This window comes from Neodiprion pinetum, chromosome 4, assembly GCF_021155775.2.
Source record: "Neodiprion pinetum isolate iyNeoPine1 chromosome 4, iyNeoPine1.2, whole genome shotgun sequence".
Classification (NCBI taxonomy): Eukaryota; Metazoa; Arthropoda; class Insecta; order Hymenoptera; family Diprionidae; genus Neodiprion; species Neodiprion pinetum.
The window spans coordinates 38,685,196-38,703,938 of record NC_060235.2 but is presented as its reverse complement, the minus strand read 5'-3'; the positions used below and the strand labels follow the sequence as shown (position 1 = coordinate 38,703,938).

General features: G+C 36.6%; 1 protein-coding gene across 4 annotated transcripts in view; it reads left to right on the top strand.

Annotated features, from left to right (window-relative positions):
- LOC124216904 (solute carrier family 2, facilitated glucose transporter member 4) overlaps positions 1–18,743 on the top strand; it is a 36,468-nt gene that overhangs the window by 13,162 nt on the left and 4,563 nt on the right. Inside the window, exons 2-5 of one of the 4 annotated variants that reach the window (XM_046622000.2) lie at positions 318–340; positions 507–566; positions 885–911; positions 18,540–18,638. In XM_046622000.2, coding sequence (XP_046477956.1) covers positions 326–340; positions 507–566; positions 885–911; positions 18,540–18,638 — 201 coding nt within the window. In that variant the 5' untranslated portion in view covers positions 318–325. Of the gene's footprint in view, positions 1–317; positions 341–506; positions 567–884; positions 912–8,476; positions 8,618–17,044; positions 17,432–18,539; positions 18,639–18,743 lie in introns of those variants that run through there. The other 3 variants (XM_046622001.2, XM_046622002.2, XM_046621999.2) reach the window with 3 other exon arrangements.

Sequence of the window (18,743 nt, the reverse complement as noted above, 5' to 3'; positions counted from 1 at the left end):
TGTCACGAGTCTGCGATGTGTATTTACATATATATACACACACGCATATATATATTATATTCGCACTCATGTCAGAAACTACTTCATTAAACACACGAAGAATATTATGTTATTATCATCGTTTACTACTTGCACGCGATTTTATATTTATCACACGATATAAAATGTGGTTATTTTCCTTCGATATGTAACATATATTATACATATATTTCATTTTATATATTTTATCGCACGTGTAATAAACTGCAAAGCGGCTAGTGGTTAATTTTTCAATCGAAATAAAAAAAAAAAAATATCTCTTTCCTGTTTTCAAGCAGCTCTAAATATGGAGGAGGAAAAGGTAAAGAATAATAAATCCGCCTAAGTGATATATCGTGCATAATATATTACAATATCACAAATAATCTCTATGTATAATTTTTACATAAAAAGATGATGTTTTTTTATGGATATCTAACGTTGAAAAATGTTGACTAACTGCTTTTGTCTTTATCTAACATTGTCAGTCAAAAAACGTAATCGAGGAACAACCGTCTACTCCAACAGCCTTGAATCCGACAACGAAGGTAAAAATCTTTGCTCAAGCAAGAAAGTAAATGTTTACCTGAAGATGGAACAAAAAAGTTGAACAAAATCCTGTAACATAGAAAAAAAATATATCATTTGAGAGCTCGCTGCATGTAAAATACGTAGAAAAATATTCCAACCGTTAAGTTTAATATTTATACAATTGGCGTTAAACTATAGAATATTATAATAATCCGTATACTCGGATATTAGAAGTTTTTAGAGTATGTATAAAGCATGCGCCGCATCTTTTGCATGCGTGTAGAAAAATTCGAACCGTTTCAATGAATAAAACGTGTTATTCTTTTTATTCAAAGCAATACAGAGCTGGAGAAAAGGATTGGGTGAGTACAAGGTAGACGGAACGATTATTGGAATGTTTTTGGTAAATTTTATACGTGATAAAATTTATACAACTTATAAGCAACTGCAGGCGATGAGACGTTAAATATTGTTCCAATGCTCGGTCGAATTGAACCAGCTGTGTGCAACGTAACGCGAATTATACGCGTGCGGAAATTGCGACAACAGATATACTCGTGCATGTACCATATATTTGATTCGTACGGTGGTCTCTCCGTGTGTATGCGACAATGACGAAATTGCTGGTAGGACATCGCCACTTATCTAATAAAATGATACATACCTACCCTATGATCGCGGACAAACAAGTCGAACAACATACGCTGCACGACATATTCCATCTGATGAATTGAAATTTATTAACCGAAAGTCTGGCAAGATTTGGCCATTTCCGGTTTATAAGCCCGCAGACTGTAACCGGTTGAATACAACGTGATTACAATATAAGAATTTTCCGACCACGGAGGAAGTGTCTGCACTGAAGAAAATTTCATTTGTTACAGTGACTGGAAAAATTCAGCAAAACAGGTATCGTTAAACAAAAGTGTTTGAATATTGTTGAAATTACGAAAAACGAGGTACGCCTAACCATTTTGCGCCATCGTCGATCCTTTTTTGGTGATTGCAACGCAAAATCAGTTTCTGAGGTTTACTCCACTTTTTTAGTTAAACAAGGCTTTAACGTCAATTTATCGTTGCACGAGCGTTAAATTTTCGCAACAGTTGCAAGAAAATCCAGCAACAGTGATCGTAATGAGAAAGAACAGTAACGTATACTAGACTTTCCGGTAACAGCTAGAAAACTGATTTTCATTTTATACCTAGAACTATATTTCTCGATTGTGGTAAAAAATGAAAATAGTTAAGGACGAGCGGTAATTGGAACTAAAAATTTCTCTCAGCGTGAAAATATGTCAGATCTTGTGCTGAAAAAAAATTTGTCGGATTTTGATTAATTCAGTTATAATAAATCTTAATCCTAGTTTTGTTCGGTCTGGTTAGTCTGGTACGTGCAAGTTAACTAAACTGCATCGCGTAAAATGCACACATTCGTATGTAATGTGCGGGCGTGATTTACTCCCACTATACCGTGACTTTATTGTGACAATTGAAAGACCGCGAATGGATGCAACAACGTGCATAGCGATATGCAGCATCCACCAGAGCTAATAAATTGACATCGAGATCTATAAGAGGGTATCTCCGTCAACTCGGTCACTTTGTTTTCGACCATCTCAGATCTGCCCCGTAATTGGTTATATCAAAGTATTACTAAAAGGTAATCTATGTGAAATTTTTCAGATTTTTTAATTCATTATTTGAGAAGTTGCCGTTTTTTTTTCAAATGAATTTATCTCGGAAACTTGAAGTAACTGAAAAAAAATATGACTCCATATAAAAGTTGCAGTTTTTTATTAGCTTTCGAGAGGAATTTTTGAAAAAAATTTTACGTTCCGGTAACGCTGATTTTTTACCAAAGAAGGAAAAAATAATTTTTTTTTTTTTCAAGGTGGACCCTTTTTTGTTTTGCTGAAAAAATTACAGAGTCTTCCAATATGTGTGACAATGTCACCAAAAAATCGCCAAAGTGGCATAGGTCAAGGTTCTACGGTAAAAAAAATTCACATAGAGTACCTTTTAGTAATACTTTGATATAACCAATTATGGGGCAGATCTGAGATGGTCGAAAAAAAAGTGGCCGAGTTGACGGAGTTCTTCTTCATTTCTGCATATGATTATCAATTCGTGTACACCCACGTATCACACGGAGATATTTAACTTTTCAGTATACCGATCAATGATGATTCATTGTTCCAGAAACGTTGTTTCCGATTTCAAAATTTACAACTTTAATCGATCTAATAATTATGTTGCGTATATTATATTCTTGGAAAAAAAAATTCGCGCATGGATCTGATTGTAATCGTTGGAAACTCGCTGACGGATTGTAATCTATCAAATCACAAACCATCCGTGTCTGAAATGACAAACAATTACCGAGTCACAATGCAGTAGGTTGCGTTTTAGCTGTCAATAGATTGAAGGTATGCGTATCATTATGCAACTTTAATTAGATTAATTCATCTCCGCATGAGGATTATATCCAGGGATGCTGTATATAGCGTATGTAACCCTGCACACTCGGTATATTACATGTATCATTAGCCTACGCAGTTAGTACATCCGTCCAAATTAGTCGTCCCTGGAAGAAAATTTAATTGAAATTACGCGCAGTTAAATTATCGGGTCACGTGTGTAATAAATTGAATTCGGCTGTAGAGCATCTTTTACGTGGTATTTTTACCGTATGAGGTGTTTTTTATTTTTCTATTTAAAACCTGATTCAATTATGTACACAGGACCAGAATCCTTCTACCTATCAATGAAATCCAGGTTGTTATACGTGTAAAAAACGAAACGCCGCGTTTTTATCGTTCTGTGGTAAATATTTATCGGTATTGATAGTGTACTAAAGATTTAAGGTCAGGAGTCGAGTTTTTGAAAAAAAATACGCGTAGGACGTAAATAATGCGTGAAACGCAAATGCAGGATTGCAGATAACCGCAGAACAGAAGTCAGGAGTGGTTGACCTTTGAAATACGGGTCGCGTATTATTCCCCCGTATAATTATCTCCGTACGTCGTATGTGCTCGACACGCTAAATGACGATGCACTTGACCAACGCTCGGTACACAAGCTTATCGTGGATTTTGTTTAAACTTTAGTCCGTCGTTTTCACGGAATACGCATGTTTTTATACCCTGTATCTTCGGAAAATATCACTAAATAACGACACTAAAGGAAACCGTGTCTTCAGATTTTTCAAGAAGAATCCGAGCGATTTTTACCAATTTCAATTTTTCAAATTTATAAAGCTCTGATAGTCAAGGATCGATACTTCTACATCAGATATTCATTGCTATATGGCATACAGTCGCACGTTGAATAATTATTTCATTTTCACCTATAAATAATGCACACAAATAAAAATACCAATATTGTATTTTATTTCAAATCAATTAAAAATCTTAAAAAATCTAGTAGATTTCGTGAGATTTCATGCTGAAGTGATTTATTTTGACTGTAACATTATTTTCTATAGAATACTCCTAACGATGAGAGATTTTATTTCAACACCGCGTTGGTAAAGTTGCGTAAATATTTTCTTGATATTCGACTACTATATCTATTCTGATCAGCAATTAAGATCAAATATTGCGTTAACCGTAGAATTAAAAAAAAAAAGGATGACACGAATTAACTCTTCGCTTCTCTCCTTGAAAAATAAAAGGCAAAGAATCACAGAAAAGAGTGTAAAAATCAACGTTATCGCAATTTCGATTAGAAAATTTGAGTTTCGCATGTCGCGCCGACCGCCAAAGATACAATATCTGCTTAGCAACAACGAGATACTCTTTGCAGGCTGATTATCGTAGCGTCTGTCCATCGATACTCTGAAAACAACCTCGAGGGCGTAAAACTGAACCTTATACAGCTCGTATTACCTCGGTACAGCAACTATAATACACGCGATATTATTTACTTTGCAGTAATAATTATTCTTGCAAATTGTGTGAATAAAGTCTGTTTTGTATGTACACAATTAGCGGCTGCGAATAACTTTCATGCGGTCGAACCGATTGATACCTGCATGCGTGTAATCGCAACCAGAAAAAAATGCTCCTTACGGATAACTGCTTGGAATTAATTAACTGATATACATTTCGTTACAACTAGCTCGTGTGATATATCCGATTATAACCTTGCGCGCGGTCTAGATTTTTATTACATGATGTGAAACATGTCGCCGCGTTTTGTCCTTTCACTAGTTCATTTAAATATTTGTTAATCCATTCCCACGATTGTTTCACCTCAATTATACACTCTGTAATTACTTACATGCATGTCAAAAACAACATGCACGGTATACATTAAGGTGTTTGGAGAAAAAATCTAACTTACCTAAATCTACCCCTTAAAAATTTATTTAAAGTCTTTGAATAAATTTTGATCTAGTGAATTTATTAGAAAATAAGTAAAATAAATAATTGAATCCTCCGAAAAAAGGTCTCTAGTCGTTTTATGATAAATATACTCTTTCAAAAGTTATTTAAAGTCTTTTTTGAATTGTGAGCGTTCAATTCTCTACAAAAATATGTATGTGAATTTTCTGTACGTCGCATCGTTAGCCAGTTACAATAATGAGACGGAGCAACAACCATTTTGTCCGTGTTATTTTTGAGGAAAATAAAAAAGTGCGATGCGCAACATCTTAATGTTAATATTAAGAGCTCAAATTTTAACATGCGTATTTTTATACCTAAATGAAACTTTCGAACCTGTTTGGAGGTTAAACAGAAATTATTATTTTTCTTTAAACACCCTAGTCTACGTGCATAAAATACAATTTAAACCAGTCAATCTACGCAGACTAAATTCTCTAGGCCAGTCGTTCGTCACAAAAATGTCCATCGTATTTTTAAACCAGGTACGTCCGACCTTCGCCGTGGTTTTCAGACTCGAAACGATGTTCAAAAATATATAATTCCGAAGAATTGCCTTCGTAATTTACTTGAGAAGAGCGTGAGATATTAGAAAATTCAATCTCGAGTTAAGATTCGTATTTTATAAGCTTTGATTATTCTTCCATGAGCCAATAACGAGACGAAATAACTTGCAGCGCATTTTCGATTTCAGATAATTTTCCTCTAATACACGCATTGAAAATATTAAAATGGATATTTACTTGGCGTTTAGTGCAACATCTGTAATATTCGATTATAAATTTATATTCAGTCACCGCGCATCAGCAGCAGCAAACACATTAGATAATTGACAGGGGTCACCCAATGATCCGTTTGCTATAATTATCAGTAGTTTAACGCTCTCGTAAAAGTTTACGGCAAGTTCATTTTGTCCCCTACACATATGCATATTGTGTGGATCTTTCGTACTCATGTTATTTAACTGTGATCGTATGACGAGTGTTTGTCGGAGTCCCAGTTACTCTTGTTTTCAGTATCAATTGTCTCCCGACGTTTGTAACCCGTTGAACCTTACACCTCCGCCTAATTGCTCGAGTTTTCTCTTTCTCCTCTTCACTAGCTGATGCACGAATATTATCACAATCGCGGATAGAAAAGTTCACGTGTATAATAAACACATCTTTTTTTTGTTATTTTGTTCTGTTTTTATGTTTGAATAGAACCAGCCGCAGTTTTACAATTTATTTTTTAGCTAAGTGCTTGCAAAGATATTGTTTAAAAAAAATTGACAACCCATAATACCGAGAAACGTTCCGTCTGACCTCGGGTTTTCATCACTTGTAACTTTTTTATAGTTGTATAATAACTCAATAGTTATATATATGTAATATGTACACGCGATGTCTATAATACCAAATACTTCGGAGCAAAATTAGACTTTGTATTGAGTATAAAATTATTCTAGTCACTGTATAGTGACTACCGTTAATTATACTCACTTTTTTCACCTATAAATTATAATAGACAAATTGCTCAGAGTGTGCAGAAACATTCAACCACACTGCAGGGTTGCCATAAAAATTATGTACACACATACTCGTGTGCCTGTGTATGTAATAATTATTACGCAGCGTTATGTAACGCCGCGCAAATATGCTACGTCAGCATTGTATTTATCGTAATTTTTATTTTCACCTGGTTTTTACAAGTAAAACTTTCTTATAGTGAAAATTGGTCGGGCTGTTGAAAAAAAATAAATAAATACACGGATAGTTTTTGCATAAAAAACTTAACGATCCATAATATCGAATATACCGTAAAATGCGTGAAACTGACGAAATTCGAATACGTTTCTTCTGAAGTACGAATCAATGGAAAATAACCTATAATTATCGCTTTCGGAATGATATTGTTATCGTCCGAACGTCTAGTTTTGAAGGAAAAAAAAAAAAAAAAATGATAAATCTTGCGCAAGTGATATTGGCTGCAATCCAAATTAACTGTGCATGGCGTAACGTAAACAGTGGGTGGTGCTGTTCGTGTCTGCCGGTCTTTCTCGAACGATAACCCCGTGGCAACCCGTGGTCAACATAAAAAAATCGCACGGCGCCATTTGGGTAATATTGCGATAACCGAGTATCGAAACGAGACAGATTGTAACGAGACTGGAAATGTTGTTTGAAAAAGCAATTGATCGTAATATCGATAAAATCTATCACACGTTTTCATACAATCTGAAATATCCTCAAAGACAAACTCGATATTATATATTATACATATCGTAATATACGAGGATTTGAAATATTTAACACGCGATTAATTAAACATTTTGCGCTAAGATCCGACCGGCTGATAAATCGTAGCTATATTTTCAAGCGCGCGGAAAGCCAAGGCGTACGTACATACGTACGTATTGTACACGTATGCAACATTCATATCGAACATCAGGTAGCTATTTTGAACTTTGCCCGTGCGATGCGATGTGGCGGCGGTGGCTTAAATGTTCACACATGCGTGTATACGCAACAGCGCAATGTATTATAATGTCTGAATAATGACGACGACGATGATCGTTGTTATAAAATATACCCATACCCGTCTCTCAATAATACCTAACAACTTATAATTCGTCTTAGAATAATATACCCGTTATATAATTCATCGACATCCCGTCGTGTAATATAATATATCTGTTTCGTCTATGTATATATATAATATATGTATATATACATAGTATATAGTATATAGTATATATATATATATATATATATATATAGTTATATAAATACACGCGTTAACAATACGTAGTAGCTGCACTATCTCTCGAGAGACAAAATTTTCGATTCATCGTCAACCGATCAACAGCTTTATAGGTATAACGATTCTACCCACACCCATATCCAAAACGAAAATTTCGCTTATTACAGACATTGGCCATATCTGAGAGGAGCGAGTGTGTGTGCATATGTGCGCGCACGCCTTGTGCAAACACTCCGATATTCGTTTGAGGATGCTCGTGCTTGCGTGTCTGTAGGTATATACATGCGACGAAAGGTGAGGAGGAGGGAGGTAGCGAAGGTGGGAGGGAAGATTTACGGAGCCGAAGTGTATATGTGCGCTTTTTACGTACAATCAGGTATATACAAGTTTGCGCACTCATGTGCACGGTCATAATTACACTGAGTAGCTACCGTGCTCAGTCTGTATCGGTATTACAGAGCCGGTCCGTTGATAACGTAGTTGCTTTTTCTCCCCAACCGGAGTTTCAGCCGCATGCTTCAGGGGGTATATTATACGTACCGATCCGCAGATCCACCGATCCGCGTCAGTTGCAGCGGTTGCAGCAGAGAATCCGTCGTCTGTTTTCACGCGTCTCGATCACACGCGATCCAGCAACACCTGAAAAACGATCGATCAATTTTATCCGTGCGTTAACACCGTCGCGGTAGATCGACGATACTTGCTTCCGTAATTTTTAGTGCCAATGTGAAACGGTCTCAGGTTTTTTACGTTCGTTCTGTATAAATTAGTGCACGTACGAAAGCGAGAAGAATACGAAGATATTATATCGAGAAGCTGCAGACTCGTCGATTATTTTTTCGTCAAACGTATCTGACCAACTTTTACTCTGATTCTGACTCTTTGAGAAGCTGCGCGAACATTTGGACACTATTCAAACCATGACTCTGAGAAATCCGCAGGTAACGTCTCAAATTATAAGCACTTATATTTCACGTTACATTTGTAACATACTGAGGTTGAAATTAATAATGTTTGTTTGACGATTAACATTGACCAAAAAACTTCGTTACTATCAAACTTTTTTAATGGTTTAAGGATCAATTGAATTTTTGCAAAACAATATTCCGCTTTATTACTTAGTCTTATACGGTTTATCGCATAATGTTCCATAACAACGATTTTATTTCGCAACCATGCATCGTCGCCAATTTCAACCTCTTTTCATTTCATTTTTCAACACTACGAGGCAGGGAAAGAAGCGACGTACGGAAGCTTCGCGTATAACAATCACACGCTAAATTTTCAAATCAGAACTAACTTACAACGGAGCATTGACCGGCGTAGGGAAGTCAAGGAATGCTGCGTATAATACAATAATTCGCTATCGTACACATGAGTGCAGAATTATCTCTGGCAGACAAAGCGTGGGCTAAAGTGCAGAGCAGAGCCCAGAACGAATCTCGTTTCCCATTTTATACCATTATACATACGAGTATATACAGATATACACATAAAGTCGCTCCGTGAGCGTTCGCTTGATCATATTTCCTTCCAAGTTTATCGAATGACTGACGATATTGTTGTTATTATCTTTGCATTTTTTTTTCCTCATCCATTTTCTTTGTCAACTTGTGTTTTATTTTTTCTTCAAACTTTGCAAGTGTATACCTTATAACTCCCATAATAATGTAAAGGCATACATTAGTTTTATATGTACACCTATATCTTTGCGATGCGTGTGCGGGCCAACTGTACCTCTTGTTTATAAGAGCGCTCGGTTATTGAATATCAGCGAGGTCATTCTACATGTAACTATGTTATATTACATGTACATACACAATATATCAAACTCTTTGCAGGCTGCAAATTTTTAAAATTCGTTCCTCTTCTAAATAATAATCTTAATGATGTTGATGATTATCATAAAGATCACTTTTCAATCTTGTATGTACAGAAATAATTATTTTTTATACATGAAAAGTATGGTGAAACGAAGAAAAAAACTTCAAATTCGATTTCGCTACGCGTTGTATTATGCATACAGCAAATAAGTACGTGATGTCTCTTTTTCGACATACTATAATCATGCATAATATCGTCTAGACGCTATTGTAAGTTCACGGCCGTTACAAGTGATTGGATTTCGGTGCCGCTCTCTGCTGCAGTTTATAATGATCTTTGAATGTCGTCTTGAGCCGACGGTTTATAGGAATTGCAACATAATAAGTCTTGACATTATACATCGGCAGTTAGCTACAGCGACAAACGTATAGTAGGTGATTTTAGAACGTAATTCATAACGCCAATCAACTCGACTCCGACGGACGAAATTCTTTGCACGTTCAGCCAAAAGTTGAATGCAATAGACAGTCGGTCAAGTATTTTATTACATGTAAATCATACATCTTCGCACCTAATACCTATAAGCCTGTGCTGAATTTTGCGCAGCCCACGTTTAAATCCATCGAAAGATGTGAAGGAATTAATGAACGTTAACGCGTGACGTGGCGGAAATTCAAATTTCCTGGGTAATGATTATTCGACTCTCGAGTCGTATACTTTATACATGTATAGTTATACATATATGTACAGGCACGGAGTTTGAAGTTTGAAGAACCTCAAACTGACAAATAGCTGTACCGCTGAAACGTCGGAATATTCTCAAATTGTATTTCATACCGTCGTTTTTTATACACGTTTTACTTTTCTCAGCTAACAGAGACGAAGGCCTCGTATATAGATATCGAATTGAAATGCAGAATAGCCGATGTAAAGGTCTCCACCTCGTGAATGACGCGCGCAAACTCGTCAAGAGTTTGAATTTTAAATTCATACGACATGTGTCATGAACATATTCATACGGAGAGTTCTTCTTGAAACGACCTGCTCGTAGCGCGCGCAATTCTCCTTGCTTAATTTTGATTGGCCGACATCCATTTCCCAGCCTGAAGCAAACCTTTTCCGACAAGAACAAATTCCCTAGAATCGACAGGTTAACAAATGACAGTCAACCGTAATCCTTGGTGCATTAACAATGGCCGGCTCACTATTTTCTAGAATAGTGTAAAATTTTTACGAAGGTGGCTATGCTTATAAACTAGACAAGTTCCAAGGTTGCAGTTGTCGGGCAAGTCCATTCTAGAAAAACTCACGGTATATATGTATATTGTATACGTAATGCAACTTGTACGAAACGCTGAACGTGTCCTACGCAACATATTTGAATAAACGCTCGACAGCTGATTTCCGGTTTATTATAGAGTTTGTGGTAATGAGAGAAAAGTTGATTAGATCTTTATTAGTAAATTTCAGCCTTTGTACAGCTGCAATCGAGGCGATAAGAAAATAATTTTATCCTTCTGGGGTGTACAAACTTTATAAGGGTAAAACAGTATAAGAGAGATGAAAAACACGTTTTTATCATTAATTCGGAGAGTTTTTCGCATAGCGGACAGGTTTCTTTTACATGCACAAGTGCGTACCGTCCATGGACTAAAGTACAGCATTTACGTCATCGTCTAACACAAATATATACTAAGTTTGATTTATCAAATTGTATAATTATCTTTAACACGGTAATGTTTAAATCGATATCGATAATGAAAAACGATCGAATTTTGTACATAGAAATATAGTAGAATATTAATATGATTGTAGCTAACAAATCACGATAATAATTTTCCGTTTTCATCTAATTCGAGTAAAATGATGAATGTTACGTGGAAACAAGAATAATTAATTCACTGAATTATAATCGTTTACAGTTATATACAATAAAGTATTCATTTGAAAAGAACGTATTTATTTAACACGAATTATAATGGGAAAGTTTTTTCCCTCTGGAAATTTACGCGCATGTAGGAAAGTGTAAACATAACCTATATTATGGATATATTTATTTTCTCTATTGTATACATCTAACAAACTTTGTACAGTGGTAAATCCCGTTAGTAACAACGAACGTTCAACGACGTCGCGATCCTTCTTTCTCCAAAGCCACAACATGCCTACGTGCAGCCAGACGTGTATACAGCTGTTATGTGGTATTATTTAAAATACGTGTACGGTGCACTACATCTATCTACGTCGCGTCACCGTGACGAGCCTTTCCCATTCGACCAATAGCTGCGAAGTATGACGAAGCGGTAGACGCAGCAAGTATTTCGCGATCGATATGCTAACTCACCTTTTGTTACCGACACACACAGCATAATCCGCCCTGTATAATATAATATTTTGTCCCCAATCCCCCCACCAGAATCCTTCTTGCCGATTCGTACAGGTGGGGATAATCGATTTTAAAGAATTTTTAAATTCTCAGTACCGGAGCAAAAAAATTGAAATGTATGTATGTATCTTGACCTTTCTATAATTTGACCTTACTGTACATAATGACTTTTATATACTTCAAATTTCCTGTATATTTCAAATTTCTGTCAAATATATTTCACCGTCTTTGAAAATTCGATATTGAGATGTTTATATTTTCTGATCTTTCTACATTGTTATCAATTTTTTACCATCCAATAATCTGCATCTTTTTTACCGACACTTTGGCGCATAAATAAATATTCGAAAAACATTGATTAACTAAAAACGAGAAGAGCAAATTCGTTTTTACGAATAATCGATAATCAGTTCGTCGATTTGTGTATAACAAATTGGAAAAAAATAAATCATGAACAGTATTAATACAAATCAGCGTATAGACACATGTGTCCCTCAGGTTGAAAAATTATTATATAAACTATCAGATAAATTGATGTCATTGCCTAGTAATTTGCTAAATTTTACTCAATGTCCTTTATGAGGATATATTTGGTAACGAACGATGACGATGTAAACATTTTAACGTCCAAAGTGCGCAACCCTGCGCAAACACCGCACATGAAACACGCCTATATATATACATACGCCTATCTGTATGGACATACGTATATTGTACATATGAAAAGGCAGCAGCGACGCCACGTGCGCAAATATGCGGAAGAGAGATAATCTAATTTCGACGAATTTATCGCTAGCAAATAATGATCCTTCGATACCTCGGCGGCGGTGTTCGTTTATACATGAAATGAATCAACCGGGATTTCACGTTCTTTTATATCATTTACACACGTAGATAGGGAAAAAACGTGCAAATCGCATCACGCATAGATTGTGTAGGTTTAATATTCCATCCAGCGTTTCGTCACGGGTATAATTGCCGCAAACGCATGCGCTGAACGCGTTCGAGTATATTCTCGTCGAAGTGAACCTAGTCACTTTATGAGCAGCAATAACTTCTCTCCGAGGTCGCAGACGCGCCTTCACGACGCGAAAGTGTGTCGCCGAGCTCTGATTGGTTGCCGCGGAGGTATGGCGCGCGCTGCTTCACGCCGATTGGCTCAACTCGACGAGCCTCCACGCGTCAGCAGCTGTGCCGTTGCTCTGCTGTTACGATGACGCGGCGGCCGTCGCGTCGCGCGGAATGTAGCCGCATGAGGCGACCGGCGCTCCCCCTCGACGACGGTTTTTTTCTTTCCTTTTTTGTTTGCATTAGCTTTTTGCTTTTATTCCACCTCTCCTTCTTTCTCGGTTTTACCTTTTTCCTTCTCTCTCTCTCTCTCTCTCTCTCTCTCTCTCTCTCTCTTTCTCCCCGTCATTGCGTCTGGTCTAATCGGGGTCCGACCGAGGTCTGGAAACTACGATTCGCGTTAACTCGGGCCCTCGTCCTCTGCCGGTGCTTAGAGGTCGCGAACCAAACCTTTACAATATTTACTCATTGATACTGACTCCCGATAACTGATGTGCATCGATTTAATTGAAGGTCGGGATCGAAAATTTCAAATAATTAAGTTAACAGATTCAAATTCTTGTGATTCGATTTTTTTTTTCTTCAAACTGAATTTCAAACTCCGTGTACGGTTTTTCCGCCATTTCAATAAAACGGGCAAGCACACTCGATTCATATATTAAGGGGGTATTCTAGTGTAGAGGCATGAATTTGAGGTGTTTTTTGAAGTGCTATAAACAAAAAACAAAAAATATTTTTACCATCCATTTTTTTATCAGGCGTTTATTATTATTTCACGATTACAAAAAAAAAAAAACAAGTCAAAAAATACAAAATTGAAAGTGCTATGAGTTGTTGAAGTGGGGGGTACAAAAAAAATGGCGCGCCAATGTTGTCACGATTGCAAGCATTTTCGAAATCAGAAAAAAAAAAAAAAAAGATTATTAATCTACATAAATGCAGCTATCGTACTAACTAAAAAAAAGTCGAAAAAAAAATAATACGTTTTTTTTGACTTTTTTGGACGTTTCTGAATTTTTTAAAAATAGTAAAAATTATTATTTCGTTATAATAATAGTTCGTGCGATAGAGACATGTATTGAGAAGATTCTCACCAAATTTCAAGTAAATCGGTTCAATAGAACTTGAGAAATCATGTCAACCGTTTTGAAAAATGTAGTTTTGAGAACAACGCGTTTAAAGTTTCGAGTAAAATTCGTTCCAGCCGAGCCAGTATTGAAGACGTGTCACTAAAATAGCTATATCTCTGAAAATAATTGAAATTTTGACTTGTCCTTTTAAGGACACATTTTTGAAAGGTTAAGCTTTGAAAATATAAAAAAAAAAAATCGATTTTTTCAAATTTCTACACTAGAATACCCCCTTAATTAGCTTAATGTACAACATTTGTGAGACAGAGGTTTTTTTATCCTCAGATTGTAAGTTGATAAAAAATAATCTAATGTGTGAAATTATATTGTTATAGTATTTCGACGAGATGACAAAGTTTGGATTCGGCCAAGAAATACGTAACCATCGCACTTATCTAAAATCTAACTTTTGTTTTCGTTAGTTAGTAATTGGCAGCAGTAAAAATTTTTTGATAAAATAATTATAGGTCAATGGGACTTACTCCGATGTTGTTCAAATAATCAGTTACTTAGGATTGAAATTGAGTGTATTAAAATTATATAATAATACCGTACACACGTAACTTTGACATTATACCCTATATAATTTTACATTGCAATGACAAACAAGTTCTCGACACTATTATTATATATATTGTAATATACTTAACATTAATCGTTATACGTGCAATATAATACGCTTAATTATCAGTCAATCTGCTACGTTTATATCATCGTAGGTGCAGACAGGTTACCGTTCTATTGCTCTGTCGCAATAAACTAACAACATTTTGAAACACTATACATATACCTGTACTGCACGGGTTGTACCCCGTTCACCAAACAAGGTGCGCACCGCATTCCACGGACAATTAAATCGGCACACTTATATCTGATAGCCTAATTTTTTCAGATAGCTCGCCTCCGTCGTCACCGCAAATATATTCAATCACGCTATTAACGTGCACACAAGCCTATCTCTTGTAGGTCGACAATCTTCAATCTGTAAAAGTTCCTTCAATCTGTGCTATGCTGCAGGTTTAATTTCCACAAATGAGATCGTAATTAGCATATTGTTGCCGATTATAATAATAGTTTTCCAAACTCTATGGTCCACGACGTCGTTATATCGACGGTTAAATCTGTCGTTCTTCTTTACTTAGAAAAAACCAATTTTTATAGCGCGAAAATAAAGTTAAAATAAAGAAAAGTAAGGAAAACGATTCGTCAAAGTAGTAACGAATTTCATATTATCACAATACTTTTGAGTGCTGCTGCATATGATAATATACATATAAGTTATGAGTATAAGTATACGCTCCGGCAAAAGTTTGTATAGGCTGCAGATGCAACACAGGAAAATATTAAAACTTAAACTAAAGGTTAGAGAGACCTCGTAGTTCGAACAATTGTCGTAAAATATATGGATTATGTCACAGATCTCGATGACGTTACCCCGAAAGTATTATAATAACATTTATTTACGGTTTAGTTTCTTCATTCAAGCCGCGAGTTTCACTATATTTCCCTTGAAAAAATTCACCCGAAAAAAATTCCCTTCCCAAATATACGCTTATTAATGTCGGTACCGTTATTTATTCATTTATTTGGGGACATTTTGTCCGGGGTGATTTTGTCCTCGAGATTTTATCCGGAGAGAACTCGTTGCAGGGGGATTCTGGACGGTCACCGAATCATTGATAAAATAATTATTCTACGCGGCGTGAACCGAGTCACTGGATTAATTGAATCTGGAAGTCTGAAAAGTGCAAATCACGTTAATACGTGCGCTAGCCGGGCGTGTATAAAAGACGGCAAAGACGTCAGACAACGCGGCGTAATCTTCGGTGTGTTTCAATTTACCGACGTTGATATGCCGAATAATTACCCGTATGAATTAACAAGCGAAATTTAACCTTGCTTCGTCTTTGTGCCATTTCGGCAAACACGTTTTATTTATCTATCTCGTGACATCTACGCGCGTCTCGTATCCGTCGGTATTACAGACACGGGCATAGGTTTTATTTAACTATCGCATATACAATAACCAAAGTATCAAATTTTGCTTAGATCGCGGGGCCCGCGATTATAAATACGCGTATATAAGGTACGATAAAATTAATCCTACGGAGCGACGTTGCTCTCCATGCATGCACTCTTGCACTAATTGCTGAGTTGAGCTAAAATCTGAATTTCTACACTCATTAGGCGCGATTTGACGTTTCCCGTTTCCATTTTTATAAGACATCGCGTGCGAAATTTTCACCAAACACTTCCCGATGCATTGAGTTTAAGAATTGCATTTATAGAATATTAAAATAGCCCAACCGACGAAAGACACAAGAAACGATCTTTCGAATTCAATTTCGCGGAAACATTTTGCGCCGAGTTAAACGAACTTTGTCGTCCTTCGTCAATGCGCGTGACGTTCGAATCGAAGCTGTTGTTATCAGGCGCGCGTCCTGCGACCTTGTAAAAAAGCAAACAACTTCGCCTACTACTCTAATATAATTCGGCTATCGATCCTTCATCTTTTATTTTTATCTCGTAATTGACACACATGAAGGGTAGTTCCTTGACGCACATACATATTTATTACGGTATACCGACTTATCAGCATGCATATAATTATCGTTGAAGCTTGTATCACGGAAAAATCAAGTGGTTCGCCACTCGTAGCGTAGGATTTTCCACCACGTCTAAGGTAATCTTATTATTATACCTACCTACACGTGGATCTGCGTACGCGGCGGTATTACCAAGTCGTTAACCGTTGCACTTTATCGAGCTGCTGCATAAGTCGGTGTGTCTAGACTCCGCGGTGTTAACCCGTTAAGCCTTTGCGAGCAGTGGGTTTTAAAAACTTACGTACGTCGTCGTTCGGAGTGGAGGAAGGTGTGCGTTGGGTGTGCAATGGAAACCGCGACTGCGATTGGACCAGGCGTAAGTTTCTCTTTCAGATATAAAGGATCGCCGGCGACGAGCCTCCCGTCAGTCCAACTCTCAAACACGTGGCGGCAACGCGTATTTCGTCTTCGCACACACGTTTCGTAACCAGAATCGCGCGTTTTTATACAGTTTCGCTGTACGAACACATCGCGTGTCCTACAACCGTACAACACTCCGTATAAACAAACCATTGAATCGACAGGTCGATTTTGGAAAACTTTTAGTTGTACGACTGAGAAATAAATCGCGTGAGACATTTCGAGTGAATTGAAGAAGGAGAATAAGGAAGAAAACAAAACTCCGCGATTTTATAGTCCCCTGCTGCCACGCAGGACAAAATATAATACACTTGACATTCGCAGTTTACTCTGCACTGTTTTCTCAACGTTTGACGAGAAATGCCGTTCATTAAAAGATCGGTAAGTAATTTTTCGTTTTATCTGTACCGTGTCGTGAAGATTCTATTTATAGGTATAATAATTGATCCTTGATTCGAAGAATTTACATTCGAACGATATATTTCAACAATGCTGGTGAAAGTTATTCGCAGTGAGCTGAAATTTTTATTCTCATCGTTTTAATTAAATTAACCGACAACTCAATGATTTGTCCCTTATACGTATCGTCGACATGTACAACTATTCAGATAATATTTTCTATTTTGTTTTTTATTTTTTTTTTTATTTTTAAATTTATTATTTGTCATTCATGGCTATTGCGAAGGTGTTCCTGATTTATAGTTTCGTCAAGTTTTGTGCCCTTATTGAGACGAAGGTGCAGTAATTATGCCTAGAAATCATTAGGTTGATGGAAAAGAAGACCATTGACGTCACCGTCGGTTACCTCCGCGGGGTATCATCGTAGTCGATCGATCGGCCGCTTTCTATCAACCGAACATCGTATACTTCGCTTGAATCACTCTTGTTGCACAAAAAAGAAGACAGAAGAAGAAAACCTGAGAAACCGATGTATAAAGGATCGCGTTCGTCTGCATTTGGCGCTCACGTTCATTAAATTCAGTTTCAATATCAGTGACGGTCATCAGGAAATATTTTCTGAATATACTGAATTATACATATTCCTGCTATTGCTGTAGATTGTATGTGTAACTTGTATAGAGGAAACGACGTCGACAACGCGGGAAAGAATGTTGAATTTGAAAGGCGGAAATTGTCGCGGAAACGTCGAAGGTTTCGATTACAAAACGTGCAGTGCAAGTTGTCTTTTTCAAACCTCGGGCGAATGTATTTATTGAAGAACAAACAAAGGATATCAACCCGTTGTATGTTACACCTGTATATTTGCGATAAATCCAAAAGACCAAGTGATAATCTTAAAGCTCGCATGGTATATTTATCGTTAACCATGCAAGACTGATTTTCAAGATGTGCAAACAATAAAAATGTGCGAAATTAATTTTAATTTCAACACCGACTTCAAGGAAGTGCCGCTGAGTAGAATTAAGTTCGTTTAACCACTTGATTATACACGAAAACAAATCAAACATCTGTATTTTCATTGTTTCAGGGTCTCAATGGGCGCCTGGCTTTCGCTATTGCGGCCGCAGCCCTTGGCTCGTCTTTCCAGCACGGTTACAACACCGGAGTTGTGAATTCGCCGGAAAAGGTGAGATTTAGAAATTTATATTTTTTGATATTTTTACATTTTTACCCACATTTCACTCGTAATGAATTATTTATTGAAAAAGTTAAACCTCTGCCTAAGTTTCGC